This window comes from Falco naumanni, chromosome 5 (genome assembly GCF_017639655.2).
Source record: "Falco naumanni isolate bFalNau1 chromosome 5, bFalNau1.pat, whole genome shotgun sequence".
Taxonomy (NCBI): Eukaryota; Metazoa; Chordata; class Aves; order Falconiformes; family Falconidae; genus Falco; species Falco naumanni.
Window position 1 is genome coordinate 91,067,308 of NC_054058.1, and position 22,160 is coordinate 91,089,467.

Consider the following 22,160-nt stretch of genomic DNA (forward strand, 5'->3'; position numbering starts at 1 on the left):
GTTTGCTTTCCACCTTCTAGAGATATCTTTTGTAGAAAGTATACATAAAACAATATTGCTAGGATATAAAAACATTGTGCGGGGACTGCATTTGCAACAAACACCTTCTCCTGTGCAGCCACCTGGCTGTCCAGAATCCTCTTTGTCCATTCACTGACGTGTGAGATGCTGAGAGTCTTTATTTTAATTTTTCACCTTGTTTTTTTATAAATAGGGCTGCAACAGCTTTTAAAAGATTCATTAGGGATATTTATGTTCCCTTCATTACCCCAGTATCTCAGCATTTCATCATCTGCACCCACTGCTTCACAGTGTACATCTAAGTGCCATTATCCCCATTTTACAGAAGAGAAACTCAAGGACAGCGTGGCAGAAGCCATTGGTACAAGGGTTTTAGGAGCCAAGTCCACAAAAGGATGAGTCAAATCCTGTCTTTGTCCTTGGTCTGTCCTGAGTTTCCCTTTTCTCAGGCTATCCGAGTGGCAGTGGCTTGAGCTGCTACAATCCAGGCTGTCTGCTCAAGCGACTCTTAGCAAATTGCCTATGCGTCCCATCTGCCAGCATGGCCTGCGTGTGTTTAGAGCCCCTTCAGAAAGACTCGGGCATCCAGACGGTTTGCTGAAGCCAAGCAGATGATGGCTGTGAGAACCAGTGACAGCTAAGCCTTGCATATGTGCATGTATTCATCTGTGTGAAGATCTCCTCCAAAGAGTAAAGTGCAGCCAGAGTTTCTCCTGTGCAGCATCACTCGAAGGGTGTTTCACACCCCTGACTGAAGCCATCTTGTGTCTGCCAAAACATGATGGGACTTTTATAGCCCTATTATAAGACCTTTGAAAAATCAGATCGTTAAGAGCCTTTTTAGCAAAATTAACAGACTGGTTGTGTGTGTATATCGGATAGCTGCATATGGTAAGCATGTCAGACAGTGAAAGGCCATAAAGTATTATCACTCTATAAAATAATACTTCCTAATATTATTTTTCTGACATTTCTGGCAGTAAACATTTGAAACTTTCATGGAGTATTACACTTGTGAATCTCAAAACATATACACTATTGTGTATTTAGTATTAATTCAATTCCCATTAAAGAGGAGGACAGAATTTCCACCTTCTTTATTGCACTTGTTCCGGCCCTCAAAGTGAATGTTGTCTGTTGAAAGTAGAATAGATACTAATTCGGTCCCATAAAACCACAGATTGTTTCCACTTTCCACGAATTTCTGAATGAATAGCTGATCAGATCCCATGATGCTACTCTAGACTTGCTGGTGATATGAAAGAGGCGCTTGTCCAGCCGGCTGTATAGCTGTGCCGCTCTTTTGTCGCCTATAGTACACATGCTCAGCTCCTTTTTACTCTCTTTTTATTTTAGCGCTCTGCAACAGGGCTGCATAAAGCTGAATTGGCTTTTAAAACACGACTTTATTTTGCAGCTATATGTCTGTGTCCGGTTTTCTTTTGTGCTGCCTGCGGAACAAGGAGGCTGTGTGGTATCTGACACCGGGCTTTTCCCAGTGATTTATTAACTGTGTCAGAATAGCTGTTGTGAATGCTGGGAAGCTCTTGCATATTGTGACAGTTGATATTGATTATGACAGTTTGTAGACTCCAGTGCGTTGTCAGACAGTGGATCGCATTTTGTCTTCTTACTATACATACCATGGGCTATAGATCATAGTGTTTTCTTAAGAAAAGGACTCATTGTCAGGCTTTCTTTCTGGTATGAGAGAACTTCTGTAGTGTATTGTGCAACAAATAGCAAAATAGTTCAGGCACCCTATGGGACGGGCAGGCAAATGTCAATTGCTTTAGGGGGGAAAAAAAAAAAAAAAAAGTGAATAGTTTGTTCTGCTTCTGGCCTTTCAGGGGAATGAGCTGTGCAGTTGACAGAAGTGGGTAAACTAGTCCGAGGAAGTCATTTATGAAAATACGGTGCATCCTGTATTGTCTGATGGCCAGAAATCCATTGGAGGAGGTTGCAGTGAGGATTTTGGCTACCAGTCGTTGTTAAAGGTTGCCTTGGGTCTTGATGGAAGCTGGAAATGCACATTTCTAGAATGAGTCTGAGGAAGAGGAGATAAAGATTTCTGCATTCTTGGGAGAAAGTGAAAGCTGGCATGTGAGCTTCTGTGAGAGGCACATCAAACAGATCACCTCAAATAACGACCTCTTCTGACTGTTTGGTTTTAGCTGGGCAGTAGGAAAATAACACACGGGAGAAAAGATTTTCCTGTTTGCCTAAAAGCTGCTTCAGTGTGGAAAAAAGTCAACAGCTGAGCTTTTACAGGCAACCTGATCAGGAGGAGGGAGTCAAGAGCCATTCGGTTAATTACGCTGCCATAATTTACTGTATTGCTACTATATTATTGGAGGAAAAATCTTCCAACAATACATTTCTTTTTAAAACAAAACAGTACTTGTGGTGTAGTGGTGACAGTGAAAAGGGCAGGAGCCATTCTGATTTTTCTCTTCTTGAAAGATCTTTTTTAAGAGACCATAATGGGTCATAAACTTACACTCTGAGATAATAAACCTTAGGAAAATGACCATTAGCAATTGGTGCTCTCAGAATTTTGATCTCACACTGGGTTTAGATTGATTCGAATGTAGTTTCTGCCACAATTTTACATTGAAGTGATTCAAAATCCATTTCCACACATACCTTACTTATATGGTTTAACTGATATAAATGTAATAGCAGGTTACTTGTGAAATTATTATTTCTGGGATCCTTTGAGCCAAGACTATGTCACTGAGCTGGGACCTAGTGGAACTGGCCACTCAAACCAGTTCTTCCCTCTCATGACATGAACTCACCCCCATTTCTGGTTGTTTTTTATACTATGAGATCTAAGAAGGAACGTTTCCTACCAGAAGCCGATTTTGATCTCTCCTGGGATTTCTAGATGCTGCTCTAATACTAACCATATTTTCTGTAATGCGATCTGTATTTTAATGAGTCCTTAATGTTAGCAAGGAGACAGAATTAAACTAAGTGGTTTGGTTTCAGTGATGATGCAACATCCCATTCCATGCTCCCATTGAATTTGGCTTAATTATAGTACTCACTGTCATAATTATATTTCGTAATGATAGAATGCTCTAGAATTTGTACATTCACAGCGCTACTGTAAGCCTCAGGGTGTACTGAGATTTTACAGTGGTATCTCTCAATCCAGTGTCAGGAATTACTGCTATACATTTATGGGTTTTATTGCAGAACATCCCCAGCAATTTCAGAAACGCTTTGTAGTTAGGATAGTATGGAAGAGATTTTAAATGTCTGCTTTTCACTGCAGGTGTATTTTATATGATTTTTTTTTTTTCTAATTTTTGTAAAGCATTTTGAAGAAGTTGTGTTCAAATGTGAAGACTTGTTTCCTTAGGTGACTTAGTATCTAAAGCTCTGGTCACACTTCTCTGTGCATAAATCCGGTTCCTTAAGCCTAAGACCACATCTGGAGAAGATAATTTTGGTGTTGTGCTGTGAAAAGCAACAGCTTCCCAGCACTGGTTGTAGACTAGCAGTGACTTGTATAAAGATCCATTCAGTGGCTATTGTGAGAGGCCCCTTGCCCTTGGTTTGCCTTTGGCCATCCTGGGACTCTCAGGTTGCCTGTTTCCTCACTAGCCCTTGCCAGTTGTTTGCCAGGGATGTTCTCCAGGTATTCTGGTCTCTTTGAGATGTCTCTGGTCCTTTGAGTTGCAATCCTTAAGGTATTTTCATTTTCCTGAGTAAAGGCATTGGTAGTCGCTGGAGAAGGTGGATATATTTCCCTCTCCCATCCCAGTGCCCTAAAATGCCTCACAGGTCCGTTTTATTTCCAGGAGACTGCAGGAGCCTCCTTGTCCATAGGCAGAAGCCTGCTCTCTGACATCACTGTTATCTTTCTTCCCTTCAGATGGTGTCCACAGTGTCACGGCAGTCTGCACCCTGCGTGTCACCATCATCACGGATGACATGCTCACCAACAGCATCACGGTGCGGCTGGAGAACATGTCCCAGGAGAGGTTCCTTTCTCCCCTACTGTCCCTGTTTGTGGAGGGGGTGGCAACAGTGCTCTCCACTGCCAAGGATGGCATCTTTGTTTTCAACATCCAGAATGACACAGACGTCAGCTCCAATATCCTGAACGTGACCTTCTCAGCTTTGCTCCCTGGTGGTATTCGAAACAAGTTCTTCCCCTCTGAGGACCTGCAGGAGCAGATCTACCTCAACAGGACCCTGCTGACCATGATTTCCACACAGAGGGTGCTGCCCTTTGATGACAACATCTGTTTGCGTGAGCCCTGCGAGAACTACATGAAGTGCGTCTCCGTCCTGAAGTTTGACAGCTCGGCACCGTTCATCAGCTCCAACACCGTCCTGTTCCGCCCCATCCACCCCATCAACGGGTTGCGGTGCCGATGCCCCCCAGGCTTCACGGGCGACTACTGTGAGACAGAGATTGACCTCTGCTACTCCAACCCTTGTGGGAGCAATGGGCTATGTCGAAGCCGAGAAGGGGGCTACACTTGTGAATGCTACGAGGACTTCACTGGTATGTGTTTATCTTATCTTTGACCCATGATTTATATGTTAGACCATCAGCCAGGCCAGCTCTGTGTCAAGCTGAAATTGCTGACATTCTTAGTCAAAGGGAGAAAAACTCCTGGCGCTGCCTTCTAGCCAGGAGAAGGCTTGTGAGTGTCACACATCACTTAGGGTAAGTCCCATATCTCTGTGCATGCCTGGTGGTAGGAACCATGCCTTGCTCCAGGTCATGCAGGGGGCCCAACAGCTGCTGAAGTGATTTCCAGTGTGTGAATTTCTGTGCAGGATGCTTTATGCAAGTGTATTTCTTCTGTCGGGAAGGTAAAAAGTGGGACACAACCCCTGGTTCCTGCTTTTGCGTGTTAAAGCCTTCCTGGTCCCTTAGGAGTCCCCTCATGCCAGGGGTGCCCAGCCTCTGTAGGACATCATGAACCCCTGGTCGTCAGCAAGTGCTGAGCATGCAGATGGTTCACGGTCCCAGGAAACCGCACATTTATGGGAAAAATACACACTTATGGGAAATACTACAAGTCAGCTCCGGTTTGTAAATGTCCAGATAGACTCCAGAAGGGAGCTGCTTCCAGGCCTGTCTCCAGCAGCCTGCTGAGGAACGTACTTTGCCTCATCGTGGACATGACAGCTAATAAAGATCAAAGTTCTGCTTCTCAAATACTCCAGAGAAGTTACGAAAGAATATTAGCTGAATGCTTTCTGGTGCTTCAGTAAAGTCAGTGGGATTATTTATGTGTTTGAAATTGCACACGCATTTAAGCATTCTGCACTGACTTGCTGCTGGCTGTAATTTACGCTGACGGCTCAGCAACGTCTGCTGTGACCCCTGCAAATGAGGGGTGAAACAGAGGGGGCTCTTCCCTATGCTGCCTCTCACTACTGAAGATATAAAAAATTCAAAACATAAATCATTTAAGTCTCCATGTAAAAAAAAACCTAGATGATGTGTATGCCTACTGAGCTGGATCCAGCCCTCTAGGTGGAAGGGTTTTCCTTCACTTTCTCTTTCTTTTGGCCCAGGGCTGTAATTAAAGATGTGATGGTGGAACGAGCCAGGAGTCAGGGAGCAGGGACATGGCAGCAGCAGGTGAACTGGGCTTTTCCCAGCAGAGGGGACAGGAGATGCTCCCCAAGATCAGAGTGGGGCTTAGGGCAGCAGGACCTTTCTAAGGAGATGCAAACTCTTTGCCTGACTGGTGAAGCCCTGAATAGAGCTGTGAGATCATGGGGATATTTGGTCTTTGTTAAGGAGCAATTTTCCTGCCAGGCTTCTCATGAACGACTTCCACAGTGAAGTCCATTATGAAGTCCATTATCCATTACACACGGCTAATGCAAAATACGTGCAGCACTGGGTATCACAAAATAGGTTTTATGACCAGTTAACTTCATTTAACATTTTATGTACTGTTACACTGTAAATAGGAATGTCTAGAAGTAATAAGTTTCATTAAACAAAGATACGCATGTAAATAGAGTTAATTCATCCATGTCTCAGGTTTTTGAATGACATGCAGTCCTTCATCACATTTTGAGGGGGTTTTGCTAGAAATCTTCAGGGGAAAAAAGGCTAAATAAACTTTAAAAATTAAAGAGCATAATCTTATATTAATAATAGATAAACATATTTAATAATTAACGCAGAAGAGACATGGTACATATTTTGAGGAGAGGCACCATATTATTCATACACAAAGAAGGATTTGATCTGTAACTGTATTTGCAGTTCATAATTTGAGTTAAAAATTAACTGTCCTGCTGCCAGGATATTAAAATAATCAGAAGTTAAGGAGTCAGTGCTGCTTATAGTCTTGCCATCTTTAGGTTTCAGAGTTAACTACACTTCAGTGAAATACTTTATTCTTCAGGACAGTTCAGGTCATGATCGCAGTCAGGTTGGCCAGGGGAAAACACACTCAGCCATGATCAAGAGGGCTCTGGAATTATCCTCTAAATTGATACAAATCTTGAATATTTCTGTTTTATTGCTGAATGAATGCAGTGGGAATTTAGTATCTTCTCTGTGGTTGGTTGATGCTACATTAGTGCCTTTAGACTTCGTGTTACATGACAGTGTTTTTTCCATCAGACCTGAGACACCCACATATAGTGGTCATTAGTTGGTTGATTTTCATCCCCTTTACAGAACAAGGTAGAAAATGTTATCAACAAGCAATCTATTATCAGAAATATTTTATGAAGATGCATTATTGAATCTTGTTCCAATCTCCTTTAAGAAATGTTATGTTACATTTTTGTCCTTTCTTCAAATACATTCATATCGATTTGCATGTTCAGTTTATATCTATTAATCATAATACTGTGTTTTCCACTTGTGTATATATATATTTATTGTTTACAAGTATCCAGATTTTATATCCATTTAATATTTAGACAGCACAGATTGGTTTCAATGGTAGCAGTGTGTATTGGCTCACAGCATGCAGCGATCGTAAAGCAGAATGAGCAGAGAATTGCTAAGGCTGAAAGTCAGGAGGTTCTGGTATTAGTGAAATGTTACCACAGTATTAACTCAGTGTAGCAACATACCACTATGAATACTTACGAATATTTGAATTAGATTGTAAAAGATGAAATATGAATGATAATAGTCAATGAAATGCAGCCTGTTCTGGGAGCTCTCATGTTTCCATTTCCCAATTAAGAGCCTACGTAGAAAAATAATTACAAGAAAATACTAAGATCTGTCATCTCTCTGGGGAGATATGCTGCAACTTGATGAGAAATCACTACACAATCATAACCCTGTACTGAATCTATGCAACTGGTCACCTGTTAAAAATACAGTGTTTATTTCCTGTAGAAGGTAATTACGTCCTATCTTAAATGGATGGAATTTCCTCCTGGTTTTCCACCCTGCTTTGAAGCCCTCCATTTGTTTGGATGTAATTGTTAGTCATTTATACATGATGAAAGTTTCTCTGTCTTCAGGAGTCTTCTGTTACGGGCACAAAGGTAAATTGAGCTTCTATAAGATATTTCTGAAACCTGATTACTGGCTAGTTTGGGGTGATTTGGAATTAGCTTCTCTTCCTGCGAAGTAAGGAGGTGAGTGAATGACGTAAGGAGGTGAGTGAAGGAGGACATATATTTTTAATCATGTTTTTTCAGAATAGTGACCCCTTTAACTTTTCTTTATGTACAAATTAGTGTAGAGAAGTGAACAACGTACACGCTAACAATCGTGTCATTGACAGCAGGGAGCTGTGTGCTTGGCTAAAGGGTTAAAGGGTGGAGTTTAAGTTAAACAAACAAATTTAATGAACACTAGGAAAGGCCGTGTAATTTTTCCAGCTTTAATTTCATGGATCTTGGAGTGCTTCAGTAGTAGCTGAGATGAACTATGGGTGAAGGCTTGGACAGAGGTGGAATTGTCTGTACTTCCCAGGGGCAAACACCATGTTCGGAGGCATGGTGGCCACAGGGGTTCCCAAATGAGCTGCACTTCCAGCCCCATCCTGGTGCCTCCTATAGAGCATACCATTGCAGCCATGAGTCGCCACCTTTAAGGGTGTGAATTCCTACAATTTCTGCCCTGCCAGGGGTAGGTGCCTCCTGCCACCGCTGGGTCCTCCTGCAGCTCTCTACACAATTTTATGCCTGCTGTCCTTCTGCCTAGGAGCTGCCGTGACCATTCTTTTCTACGGTCGTGCTCCCAAGAAGTACAGTTTAATTGGCACAGAACAAAAGCCCTCCAATGAGGAAAAAAAAAAAAAAAAAAGCAACCCACCCCTGTAATGTTCCCACAGTTCTCCTTAGCATATGGCGTTCTCTCTGCCTCCTTTGCTATGTAACCCCTGGCAAGGAGCAATTTCTAGAGAAAAAGATCGTCGGAGAATTTCCCATATCCTCTGCATCTCTGCTTGGATTTCACTTCAGAAAGGGGAGAAATCTTACGTGGTTGTAAATCTTCTAGTAATCAAATACAGCAATTAGAGATCTTTTACATGTTATACTTTTTTTCCTCCTAATTTATTTTTGTGATACTGTATTGCCATGAGGAATCATGACATCTAATGTGGCCACTGTGAATTCTGATTTTGTGTCATGAGAAGGTAATTATAGCTCTTTCACAATGTCATGCCAGAAGTTCCTATTCATATTGTTTAGTAAGTTCTCAGCATTTGGCTTTTGCAAACGTAAAGCAGTAAAAGTAAACATGAAGATTTGTTTCTGTGTTATCTTTACTTATATTCATTCTTCAGATAGTGATTTCTCAGCTCAGTCTGATACCAGAGTTTCATTTTTCAGGCCAGAGAGGTTTATTTGGGAGAATTTCAGCTTTCAAGTAGCCAAATCTGGCAGCCAGGGTAGCCATAATGACTGTTTTATCTTGGGCGAGAGGGTCTGAAATTCCACTCTTGGTTACACTTACGCAGCTCCGCTGGAGTGGTGGGGATCAACGTGTCTCTGACAGCCGAATCTTGTACAGCAAATCTGAGTTTGGTTCATTCAGGTTCCTTACTGCATCTTTAACTCCTTGTTTACCTTATAAACCACCATGGTTTATTGACAGCAAGGCTGAAAAGATTATCCTCCCAGGGTTGTGGGGCTTTGCTACCACTTTCAAACAGCTGTGACCAAGTTTGTCTTTAGTACAAAACACCAAATAAGAAATTCTGTCATTCCCAAACACTCCCATAAATTTAGGGACATTGTCCACAGTATGAGACAGCTTTGTGTGTCATCTCTGTGAGACCTTATTCATATGTTAAGACAATGCAGTCAAGGTACTAAGATGTTTTGTATTTTTGCTGCTGTAACAATGTCCCTTCAAAGTTCTGCTACTGGATTCCAGGTGCATTTATATAACAGATGAAAACAGCTTAGGCAAGGTCTAATACTGTAAAAAATAGTATATTCAGTTTCAAGAGTTTAAATATAATTACAGTTATTAGGGTGCTTGGTGTTCGACACTATTTAAAATTTTATTTGCACAGAATTTAAAGGCTGTACATTTTCCCATTTGCAAAAAGTCGTACCAATTTTTATGAAGTTTTTCTGCTGATTTTAGATGCAGGAAAAGTCGAGGAAGAGTGCTGACTATCAGCCTTTTAATAACTTCTGTTGTTTCTCAGTGCCTCAGAGGAAAGCATACTTGGTTGTGTGTCCTTGCAGTTTCTGTATGGCAATACTGTGAGAAAGCTTGTGTAGGGTGGTTGCACACTGGTCAAAGTCTGCATAATGCTGGCGGTCTAGACGTTTTTCTTCTTTTTCAGCAGTGCTATGCCATGCCATTGTTTCGATGTTTGTAGTGAAACTAGGTCTTCATAACTGCAACACAATTTCCCTTTGATTGCTGCGGGCCTGTCACTCTGCAGCTGAGATAACTTTTTCACATCTGATGGAGAGATTAATGATCATCCACTTATAAGATCTTTCTTTACAATTAGTACTCCTAGTTTTGTTCTCAGCACAGATGTCCCAGCACAGTCTTTTCTATCAGTCTTCAACTTTCTCAGCCTCATCAGCAGGGCATTTTTGTGGGGAAAGCCGTCTTCTGCTTTTACTGAATAAGCAGACATCACCACTGGTTTAGATGTAGCAAGCTGTGTCCCTGCAGCTGGCAGCAGTTGCATATAGAGGGGTACCTCTGTTTCCTCTCAGCCTGTGGCCCCTTTCAAGCCCCCAGGGCCTTGCAGCGCTGGGGTGGCTGGCAAGGGCCCCGTCCGCAGTCAGTGGATGGTCCAGAAGCAGACCTTAGCTCCTCCAAACATTTTTCAGAGCATGACTGGTGCAAAAGCTGGAAAAGCCTGTCCATTTCTCTTATTATGATCTTCACCACTCAGCTATGTACTGTGAGACACAGTGTCTCATAAATCTCACTCTCGGTGCTTTGAAGTTTCCCCATTGCATTTACTCGTGCCAAAAAGCAATGAACCCCAGGTGTCGTCTCATGAGCTGACTTAGTATCTAAATATATAAGGAACCCATAGAACCTATTCTTTGCAATTAGCCATGGATAGTAAGTCTTCTGTTGGCTACTGGACAGTGTGCGCCGCATTTGAAGAGCACAGCAGTCAGTTGTGTTATTTACTTTTCTTTCTCTCCTTTTAGCGTGATGTCCATTTTGTGTCATGAAATACTGAAAATAAGTATTAGTTTTGGACGTTCACATTAAGAAGTATCGCCCGGCAAAATTCTTGCTGTTGGGTCTGTGTATATTGTCAGAGAACTATGACTTCAGATCGTTACAAGCTGTAGCTATACAAAACACTTTTCATCTAGGGATGTCTATGGACCCTGCAAAAGTTATTAACAGCAAAGGAAACCTCTGAGACACCCCTTTGAGCAAGAGGGTGCTGTCCCCCTCACCAAATGTACGGGAAGCTGAGGCACAGCATCTTTGTCTCTTCCAGGTCACATAAAAGCGGTTAGTGGCAAGTCCAGAGCAGCTGATGCAGCTCCCCTGGGCCATTCCTGGGCTGCCCCGTGGCTGGAAACCCAGGGGAGATCCCCATGAAAGACATTTCTGTCCTGATGCAGACTCCCGGCAGAAGCCCGTGTGCCCACTTGCCTGCTGTGTTTAACTTGGGGATTTATTGTGCATGTTGAAATGGGTCCTTGCTTCTTTTTGTGGCAAGGCTCACTGTTCGTGCATGCAGGGACGGGGCCAGCACGCCACAGCCTTATGGCTGGACCCAAGTGATGCTGGGTTGGACCTGAGGCTATGGCCCAGGTAGCAGGACTGCAGGACTGCTTGCTGCAGAAGATAACCAAAACAATAAAACGGAAGTAAAGTTATATTTTTATGTAACACAGTCAAAAGCTGAAGTCTGCTAAACTTCTAGATATTGTGATGTTTCTGTTGATTATATTCCTGTCCATGTCACCAAGTCACAGGAGATGAATGTTGCAAATCTGGAGTCTATATCAGATTCACAGGATGTGCTGTTTGCCACTTCTATAGGTGGATTTTTATCTGGAGGATATATGCCCTTCAGCCAGTCTTCATCCTATGCTCACTCGTCAGGATGCAAAAAGCCTTTTCTAATTGGATTGCTACGGTGTATTTGTTGACAGTTCAGTTCTCAAATGGTGTAAATGGCCTGCAGCCTTCACATCAATCTGCTGTGCCTTTTCCTAAACCCAGGCAAAGAGTTTTATTGCATTACCCTCATCCTGATGTGCATAACCTAGCTACTGTTTAAAGTTTGAAAGTTTTCCCAGTCATGTATGAAGCCACCCTCGCCCCCACCCCGAGATGCTGCACGTGGGATGATCTTTGATTCAGCTGAACTGCTGCAAGTGCCGGGGGTTCAGATGCCTCTTCTGGAGCCTTGCGTCTTATCCTCCTTGCCCGTGGAAATACTTACACTGATCAAAGTCCTTTGCTGTCATGTGGAAACCCAGCTACAGACTTAATGTTGTGTTTGTTCTTTTTAATTAGTTTTAGAACAGTTGGACAAGACTTCTGTTCTTACCGAGTGCTCCCGCAATGGAGGTGCGGTGAGTGCTTTGTAAAAGCAAGCCGCAGATCACACAGAATGTCATCACTTAGCCCTCGCTTCAGAAGCTACCTTAGTAATTAATCTCCAGTATACTTCTGAATTCAGCTCTTCCAAACAGTTCAGGATCTGAGAAATCCTCCTTACTGATTCCAGCTTACCTTCTTTTGTTTCTCCTGAAGACAGCTGTGTGGCTGGCCTGTTCTTCTCTTCATTTAGCCCCCTCCCCTCATTTGTCACCTGCAGAGTTTATCACTGATGATTTTGCACTTTCTCTCCCATCGTTGATAACTTCAGGTAGCCTGTAGCTAAAATACAATACCCAGAGAACTTGGGCGATAACCTGTTTGAAGATGGTTCCATGCATACAATTACATTTTTACACCTACTTGCTATTAACGCCATCGATGTCTGTTAGAGTACGGCACAATATGGAGAGGAGGTATGTTCTTATTGCAGGCTTTATGGCGGGTGTCAGGGCAGGGAGCTCGCAGACGTGAGATGCCTGCAAGCACACGCCGTGGCATGACGGTGTTACAGCTGCCCCAGCTCTTCTACAATGTAGGTGTTTTAACATCAAGCCCTTATGGCCAGATACGGTTGGGGTTGAAGATCATCTAGCCCAGCCCTCCTGCCACCGCTAACGTTGGCTTCAGTCTCTTTTGTTAAAAGTCAAATCTCATTAAATCCCTGATGTGAAAATAACACATTTGACCCTGAAGCCGTGCCAAGCTAAGCTCGTGTTTGCTGTCAGGCAGCTAACTTTACATAAGCAAGGCAAATTGCTAACCTGGCGTGGGTACCTGCCTGCCTCTGGCACCTGACCTCTCCTTCCCACCTCTTGGCAAAAAAGCATCCTCTGAGGATGAGCTTGTCAGTTAGCGGTGTTCAGTGGGAGAGAGACACGTACCGAGCACCTCAGCCTTCCTATTGGCATTCTGGTTAACAGCGGACTGGTCTAAGTTTAGGGTTCCCTTTGTTCTAGCATACGTGAAATCTCTTGTGTCTTTAACCTCCTAGACATATATTTCTTTTTGAATGATCTTGCTCTGTCAGTTTTCAGCAGTTTTTAGGCTCTTGACTTGTACTCCTGGTTTTATATTGATGGGATTTCTGTTACCACACCTAAATGGGAGTCACAATTCTCCCAGGCTTTTTAAAAACCTTTGTTACAACGCATTTGCTTATCTTCGTTGGTATAACTAAAAAAAGTTGAAAGTGGAGCGTAATTATACAAAGTGGAGCTATTTGATATTATAATTTTACAGGTATATGTAAAACCCCTCCTCACTGACATAGCTGAATTCCCACACACTACCATAATTGTGAACTTATATATGCATTGTAGAACATTGATCTGAGAGAAACTACACACAGAGGTTTGTTTTAATTAAAATATTTTAAGTAGCAGTTTATTAAACAACAGCCAACTTCTCTGTGACCATAGTTTACAATTGTGTTTTTATTACTTGAGCCAAGTTGAGCCTTGTGTAACTTAAGACTTGGGGGGGGGGGATTCTCATTGTTTAGTGTCAGAAGGGTTAGCTGAATGAAATTTTAAGCCACACAAATGCATTCTAATACACCCAAACATACACTTGCTAAGTGTCAAAATAGCCTATATATTAGACTATATAAAGTGGGGGGGTTGTCAATGACTAGGTGTCTTCATTGTTTTTTTTTCTCACTGAAAACAAATCAAATGGAGAAAAAGGAGAAGAGAAAGGAGGAGAAAAAGCCCAGCAGCTTGCCTTGAAGTTATTTGTAGGGAAGATAAAATCATAATGAGATACTGTTTTTTTCCAATATGCCTCCCGTTCCGGAAAGCCCCTCACAATGTTCACAGCAGATCAGAGGTGAAGGCTAAAAAAAAAAAGAAATTCCAGGAAGGCTGGAATTAAATATTCTAAAACAAAAAAGAAATCTAACTTTCAAGGAACAAGGTAACAGGACTATTTTTCTCCTGGCTGTAAATTCAAAACTGGGAAGCCCCCTTACAATTCAGTAAGTCTGAATTATGAAGAACATATTGGGCTCCTACACGTATTTGTAATTCCCAAGTTATAAGTTTTTATATTCATCTGTAGATAAACAACAGGAAAGTGGCAGGAAGGATAGTTGGATGCAGAGATGAAGGTATCAGGATAGTGTCCTGTTAGGGAGGAAAAAATTGTAAAGCAGTTTCTTGTGTGTCTGTTCTTTATGTTATGATGATTGAAAGTTTCGACAGTTAGCACCAGACCGAGGCATTTGGCCTTGAACATCAAGATAATTATAGTTCTGCAATACAGTTGTGCAGAGCATGGTGGGAACCACAACCTCATTGTGGTTGCAAATGCTCTTTTGTTTAGAGCATCATGGTTCAGTGCCTGCATCCCAGCCCCTGCTCCTCCTGGGGCAGGTTTTGTTCTGCGACCCGCAGTGTACGGTGCCCCCGAATCACAGCTTCCCAAGCAGCCGTCAGCCCGAATTTTCAGTTTCTAAAAATCGAGATGGAGATACTTTACTGCAGGCTGTCTCTCAGATTCTCCATAGCAAAGCATATGAGAGCTATTACATAGCATTTTTCAATATAATAATTAAATAACATATTTTAATTAGATGGGACCACCCAGCTTCCAGGGGTCAGCACACTGATGTGCATATTGTAAGGAACATTATTATGAAGATGAGTGTCTTGTATTAATAATCAAACACAATCTAGATGACACTATAATTATTAACTCTTAACAAGACAGTCATCATTTAAAGTGACTTTAAAATAAAAACGTATTTTACAAAAAGGCTGAATTTTAATTGGCTAAACTGTTGTAAGAAGAGTTAAATACAAGCTGTGGAAGCTGGCTGGATTAATTTTTTATGAGTCTATTTAAATATGTTTTTTTAAAGTAACTTTTGAATTTCTACCTATTCTGTAGGTTGATTTTGAGATTTTCTGTGCAAGATGTGTGTGACATTACAAGGCCCTTTTCAGCAGTCATTAAGAAAAAGACAGCTTCCTTGATTAAGTTGCTTTTTGTTTTCAGTTTATGTTCCTGACCTCTGTATGAAATATTTTTGAGGCTACCAAAACATAAGATTATGGGATTATCTTTTTAACCCTAATCCTTTTAATTTGACAAGCAAAAGGGCATTTCTGATTTTTTTCAAAATTTGCCTTCAGTGTATAACAACAAAAATTTGATGAGCATCGGATTGTTTTTGCCAGTTCTATCTACTCTGTCAAGTAAAACCTCTGAACTCCTACAATCTGCAATAAAGACAGTTATACAGTGCTACTTTCTTATAACCTAATACTTCTCACATAAAATGAAAATATAAAGCTCTGAAATCCTAGCCTCCTAAGGTGTAATTACAATAGTAGATTTACTTTAAGCATGTTTTTCGGTTGCTTTGTTAATATTTTATGGCTGCTCTTCAATTATTCTCACTAACTGGCCATTACCTTCTTTCCACCAGAGCTTCTGGGACCACCTAGGACATTAAGGGGCATGATTTGATGTGAGGTCTGCTTGTTTCTAAATGCCATCATTTTTAGTGTAGCATTGGATTACACAGAAGATGTGAGAGAGATTTTCCTGTGAAAAGTTCTAATTTATGGAAAACACAAATGCAGGCTCTCCCCAGTCTTCCTTTAATAGAGGTGTGCAGGGTTAGCTGCTTCTGCAGTTAATCCCAGCAGGCTGCTGGGGACCAGGGCAGATGGTTTCTTCTGTGCTTTGTCTCTTGTTTTGAGCCAAAACATCAAGCCTGTAACTGCTACATGGAGAAAATGAAACCGGATCTTAGTGGAACAGGGGTTGGACTCTGCTAAAGAAAACTGTAATGTTTGCCGTCGGAAGGGAGACCCTGATCTCCTTGTCCACATACTCCTGAGCCCTTTTCTTTCTTCCTCTCTTTCTGAGGTCAGTTATTTGCAGATACGTTCCCTTTTTCAACTGCTTTGAGGTACTAACTTGCTCAAAAATTAAGTGCTAGATATTTCCTTTTCCTACCAGTTTGGGAACTGGGAGTTGCAGCCCTTTGGTGTCCCCTGTGGAAAGCAGCTTAGGGAAACCAGACTGAAAGTGAGTGGGAAACCTGATGGTGCCTGAAAGCATGTCTGGTTTTCCAACTCAGTTCCTGTTGATAAAAGATGTTATTGCACACACGCCCCTGGCACAGCCACCATGCCTTGCTTGCTTTCCCCATTCATGTAAATAGTTTAATATATTTTGAAAAGCCCAGTGTGAGGTCAAAATGGCCTGTGGAACAAACAGCCTTGGGGAATTAACAGTGCCAGCGGTGGCGTTTGGTGCCCAGTAAAAACTGTAACTGTGTGTGGTGAAATAATCTTTTTTTTTTTGTCACCTGAGCCGAGGCGCGCCGAGTCTGAGTGCCCTTTTGCTTTCTCACTGCTGCCAGTGGAGGGTGGTGAGAACTAGGCATGGCAGCTGGTTCCCATGCCCGAAGTACCTGCAGGTGCGCAGGGATGCAAATACAGACCAGACTGCAAAGGCTGTCCCAAAGGGAATGTGTCCTACAAGCCCTGGTGGCTGCTCCAGCCTTCGGTTCCCTCCATGTGCCCCTCCTCAAGTAATGCTCCTGGAGATGAAATGAAGGGCATAGAGAGCAGAGAAAACAAAATACAATATCAGATGTATGTCTAGTAAAGGCAGAGGATGGTTGTTTCTCTTCAAAATAAATGGAGGGGGACACATTCCTCTGTAAATGAATATGTTATGCAGAGGTGTGTTCTGTTCTTACACCTCCAGCTTTCTCATTGGTTTTAAGGTGGGATTTGAGATTTATTCCAAGACATAATGCAAACTGCAGACACAATGACATAATCTAATTTGAGTTTTATCTTTGACATCTACAGTAATGTTTTCCCCCTGCTAAATACTTCCAAAGATAAAGCTTAGGCTTTTGAAAGGCACTGCTTCATCACCATATCTTACCCCAAATCAGTGCAATTTGCATGATGGTAAATTGTCTTACATGTAAACCTGCCACAGAGCTCAACATAAACTAGACATTTTGGTGCATTTCTTTTCTCTCTTGTGTAGGTTTGCGCTGTCTATAGCCCTGGGTGACAAACAGAATGTAAAAAGGTCTCTAAAGCTTTACCTTACAGGTGTAATGCAAAGGGAGATGACACCTTGTGAGGGCACTGTGCATTAGAACAAATGGATCAGTAATTTACAGAGCTGAGAGACAGTTGTAAAATTGGCCGAGAGTAAAGACTAAGACATTAAGAAATTACGTATTGGACTCCACAGAGCAAAACCTGTTGTTAGATAGCTGCAGCAGGCTGAAGGCACGAATGCTTTCTTTCTCATTTCCCCCCCCCCCCATCTAAAATACTCAAGAAAAGTGCTTTTCTTCAGCATTTCCTCAGAAGCCTGGGGACGATTATGACCGGTGGCATGGGAGCAGGTGGCAGGGAGAAGCCAGGCACATTGTGTGCTGCTCTGGCCACCTGCCTGAGCCAGGAGGGCAGTGCCCAGGCTTCGTGCAGAGACGGCTCTGCATGCCTTTGCCATTGAGCATGCACCCCAGCTCTTCAAAACAACACACTAGGGCTTTTCTGGAGGTATTGGCAGTAATCCGTGGGCTGTAAAATCCCAGATTATCTCTTTTCTCTCCCAAACCATAAGGTGGACTTTAAAATGGAGTGTTTTCTTAAGTGGAAAATGTTGTATTGTGGTGTCTGGCTCCTTGCTCAGCAGGGTGAAATAGGGAAAAAAGTCACAATACTTGTGTTAAGTGTTGATAGTGCCTCTGGCTCTTGCACTACTTCTGGCCTCGTTGCTGGAAGGTGAAAGGCAGGTTATCTGGTGTAGACAGAGTGGAAGCTTAATGACTGAGAATTTTTAATCCTCAACAAATATATGAGGAAGAGAGCACAGATACTGAAGACTCAGTCACAACTTTTGTCTGTGCTCTGCTCCTGTCAGCACTGGTAGAAGTTACACAGGAGAACAAGGTCCAGTGACCATTCAAATCGAGCATATATCATCTTGAGAACATGCTTATAATTTCTGGAATCCACAGACTAATTAATTTCTCCAACAGATGTGCCCCAAATATCACTAATCCTCCTCAGTATTGTTTCTTTTTTTTCCCCAATTATTCCTTCTCATTTAAATGCAAAACCAGAGAAAAACACAAATCCCAAATCATCCATCCATCCATCCATCCATCCACCCATCCATCCCTGCAGGGTATCTTTTGTTCTGCTTTGTTTTGTGACCAGGGAAGGGGAGGAGGCCAGGAGAGGAGGAACATCTTCGCTCAAGCTGGTGCTGCACATAGGATCCTGGGCCTGATTTTGGACTGGCGAGGGGCCAGGTACCATTTCAGTGGCTGCTCTGCATGTGCAGTGCATCAGCAAGCACAGCTCGAAGCAGCTTGAGAGATGGAGACTTGAGCTCACCCTGCTCTTGCTTTTGTAAAATACAGTTTAGCTTAGTTGCTAGTGGGGAAAGATCAGGAGGTGGGACGGGGTCCTGGCCTCTCACTTGCCTGTTTGGCCAGGGGAGTTTTTCATTGTGGTCCTTCTACCCCCAGGAGCTTGCAGGACCCTGGAGCAGCTGAAGTGCAGATGCTGTACCCAAGCATCAAGTAGTATCTTGCTGTTGGGGATGGAGTGGGAATGGGAGCTCCCTCAGAGCAGCTGTTTTCGGTCATGTGTTCTGGGCTGGAATTTGACCACTAAGATCTCTCACACACTTTGGGGCCAGCAGATACCACCCACAGCTTCAGCGGCAAATAAAATAAAAACCCTAAGTAACATAAATTATTTCACAGCATCTCGTGATTAAAGATCTCATGACCTTTTTTTTAGCCCAGTCTCATGATTTTTTGGAAATCTAATTTGTGAGTTATCAGGGATGCCCGGAAGGAACTTTATGGGAGAAGGCAGAGGGAAGGGAGAAGGGTGACGGTGAAGGAGAGGGATGATACATATAGCTAAGAGAGCACTGGTAATTCTGCATCCTCTCTTCCCACCAGCTCAGAGCTTAGTGCTTATGCCCACAGAAAAATTAAACCAGATCAGAGATAAAACAGTGATTTCCTGAGTATCTTATTGTAGCATCATTTTCCACCTATCACCTCAGAGAGCTACTTGGCAAGCTATATATATATATATGTGTGTATATATATGTATATATATGTAGTGTGAAAGGAATGTTTTTGCTGTTATTTTGCTTAGTGGTTTAAGTTCAGGTTTCTCCCTTGCAAATACATCTTGTTTAATCTGGAACAGTTACCAACTTAATTTACAGAGGACAGTTGTCATTATGACTCAGTGAGATTTAGTCCTAAAACAGTGTGAGTGTATTGCATGGTGTTTGTCTATGTTTATGTATGTATTTATGTATTATTTTACTTTAGCCTGTTTGTCATAATATGCCTTTATAGTGCAGAAAGCAGCAAAGGGAGCACGAAGCAAAGGGGAGGAGGGAGACCCCAAAGTAAACTTTAAGCTGGTGTGTTTCTCCCTGTGAGAGGGTTGGAGCTAATTTTAATTTTCCTAGATCAGCCCCAGTTCTAAAAACATAGATGAGTAGGTAAAAGGAAAGACCAAAGTATGTTTTCAAATCGGAACGTTTAGTAGCAGCGTAATACAGAAACCTCCCAAAGTGAGGACCGTCAGTGCTGAGTCTAATGAGTGCATTTGCGTGGCCTCTGAAATGGCAGTAGGGCTTTGGCCATTGATTTCTAAGGGACCCAGATTGTACCTCTGCTCTTCAAGTAACGCTTTTGAGCCATCTGCATAAAATGGTACATGACTATAGTCACCCCCTAACCCACCATACTCACCCGTACACCAATGGCTTCTAACTTCTATTTGATCTAGCTTCTCCTTCATTCAGAATGACTTGGTTACTTTTTCTGGGTGACTGCTCTCTAACTTCTCTTACAAAACTAGCAGGTTTTTGTTTCCTTGTTTGTGTAGTGTTTTATTGGTAGTGGCATTTGCTGGGGGGTAAGGCTGGCTTCTCCCAGTAGGTTCTAAGGATAGGCTTATGCACCGCAGAGCCACTGAAGTAATGAATTTTCCTTTATGGGCAAAATCCAGTATTCATTTTTATTTCTTCACTTGAGCCTGTGTTTCAGGCAAATTTTCCTACAGTCTATCCATGTACAGTCCGTGGAGAGAGGTGAATATTTACTGAAGGTGTTAATCCAGTTCACTGAAGTCAGGCGTGAGCCACTACACTCACACTTGAGCTATCTAAAATGGCTTAAAGCTGGATTTCCATAACAGTTAAACCTTTCTAAGACCATCCCTTCATTCTTATTCCTGGGTGCATGGTCCTGCCTCTTTCCCTTGTGCCTGCTGTGCTATTCATCCCATCAATCCTAGGAGGGACCTAATCAGAAGATCACTAACCCTACAATAAAGAAATGAATGGTGTTTTGCCATCTTAGCTCCACAAATTAGTCAACTGCAGGATTACATGAATGCCAACACAAGGGAGGGGGAGGAAAATGCAACACATTAGGGGAAAGGAGGGGACTATGGTAACTCCCACTCAGCCTAAACTATGGTGAAACCACCCCTACAGTGGGTGTGTTGGATCCCAACCTCTTTATCTCTTGTCCCCATAGAGACTTCCAGGCTGATTCTGCAGCTAATTTGTTTTTAACGACATTATTACTTAGTGCACTGATTGCTTTAGTGCTGATTGTCATTTAAGGTTTGTAGCGGTTTAGCTATCAGAGGAAAAGGACCGATTTTCCCATAACGTGAAATAAATTTTTAATGATAGTTGGTTCTTCATTAGGGCAATAGGTCAATAGGTATTCTTTGAAGAATTTAGTTGTCCTATTTGTTGTTTCTTCCTTCCACTTTAAAGTACATCATTTTGGGGTGACTGCTCAAATCAGCTTCTCAAAATGCTTTCTATTCCACTGAAACAACAACAAACATGGAGAATATTAATATGTATCTAGAACAAATGGCAGGATGGAGGAAAGAGGAGAAGAATCAGTTCAAACAATTACAGATACTGAGTGAAAAATTAACATGTGTCTAGGGAAGCTGGAAAAAAAAAGAAACAAGAACATCAGTGCAGGTCCTCTGCTTCATGTGAATATATATTTAATGTAGTGTATCAGTTGAAAACAATCAGAGAATAGTACAAATTTTTGAGGACTAGTCCCTAAACAGGAATATTGTGGAAACACATTGCAATAAACTGAAAAGTAGAGTAATTCTGTGTTTATTCCAATGCCGTCATGTTTCCAGCAAGCTTTCCGGCATTATACACTGTGGTGTTGTAAGGTCAAGCAATTCACCAGCAATATCACAGGCAGATTTCTGCAAAGACTGCCTCATTGACGCACACCAGTGTCTTGTTTGAAACCCATAATGTTCAGCTGACGAGGTATTTGCAGTTGTGAGATTATTTTTTCATTTTTCAGATAGCTTATTTTTATTTCTTTTCACTTTTTATCATCGTTTATTGTTTATTCATTAACTACTTCCATTACTTTGCTTGGAATAGGTCAAAGACCAGATCTTTTGCTTTGCCTGTTCTTGTTACATTACACCTGATACTGTGGTGTCCTCACTTACATAAAGTTAATAAGGGAAATTTTGTGACTGACGTCTTTGTAAAGTTGGTCCTAAAATTGAAGAAGGGATGTATTAAAGACAGGATGGCTGCGACTAGGAGGCAGTGTCAAAAGCAACTATCACATTGTGTTCTCAAGGGCTTTAAAACTGGGAAGCACTACGTAAAGGGCTGCATAAAAGCCACAGGACTGATAACTTTAAGAGTCATCAATATTAATTGAGAGCCTGTAGGATCAGCTACTGTCCCGTAACAGTAAGCTATTTGCTAGCCGGGGCCAGAATTTTTTCAGAGCCCCGCAATCTGCCGACAGATAGCAGGCAGCCGTGGCCCGTGTTATCTGGCAGCGCATGCTTTAGATTTAGCAGCTGGAGGGACTAAGCTTCACATCTCCTGCTTGGATTTCACAGAGTTGTGATATGCAAGTAGGTTTTTAAATGATTCCTAAAACGTTGGCCAGTGTGAAAAATTAAATCGTGTTGGCTAAGGAAGTGCTGTGAGGAGCGAAGGGCAGTTTCGTGGGCTGGGTGAGGGGGTGAGCCATGCCAGCATCGCAGACCAGCCCCAGGCT

The 22,160-nt window shown here is 42.2% G+C and overlaps 1 protein-coding gene across 6 annotated transcripts in view; it reads left to right on the forward strand.

Annotated features, from left to right (window-relative positions):
- CELSR1 (cadherin EGF LAG seven-pass G-type receptor 1) overlaps window positions 1-22,160 on the forward strand; it is a 176,779-nt gene that overhangs the window by 66,320 nt on the left and 88,299 nt on the right. For all 6 annotated transcript variants that reach the window (XM_040594252.1, XM_040594253.1, XM_040594248.1 and 3 more), the window contains exon 2: window positions 3,908-4,546. In XM_040594252.1, the coding sequence (XP_040450186.1) occupies window positions 3,908-4,546 (639 nt within the window). The remainder of the gene's footprint in view (window positions 1-3,907; window positions 4,547-22,160) is intronic.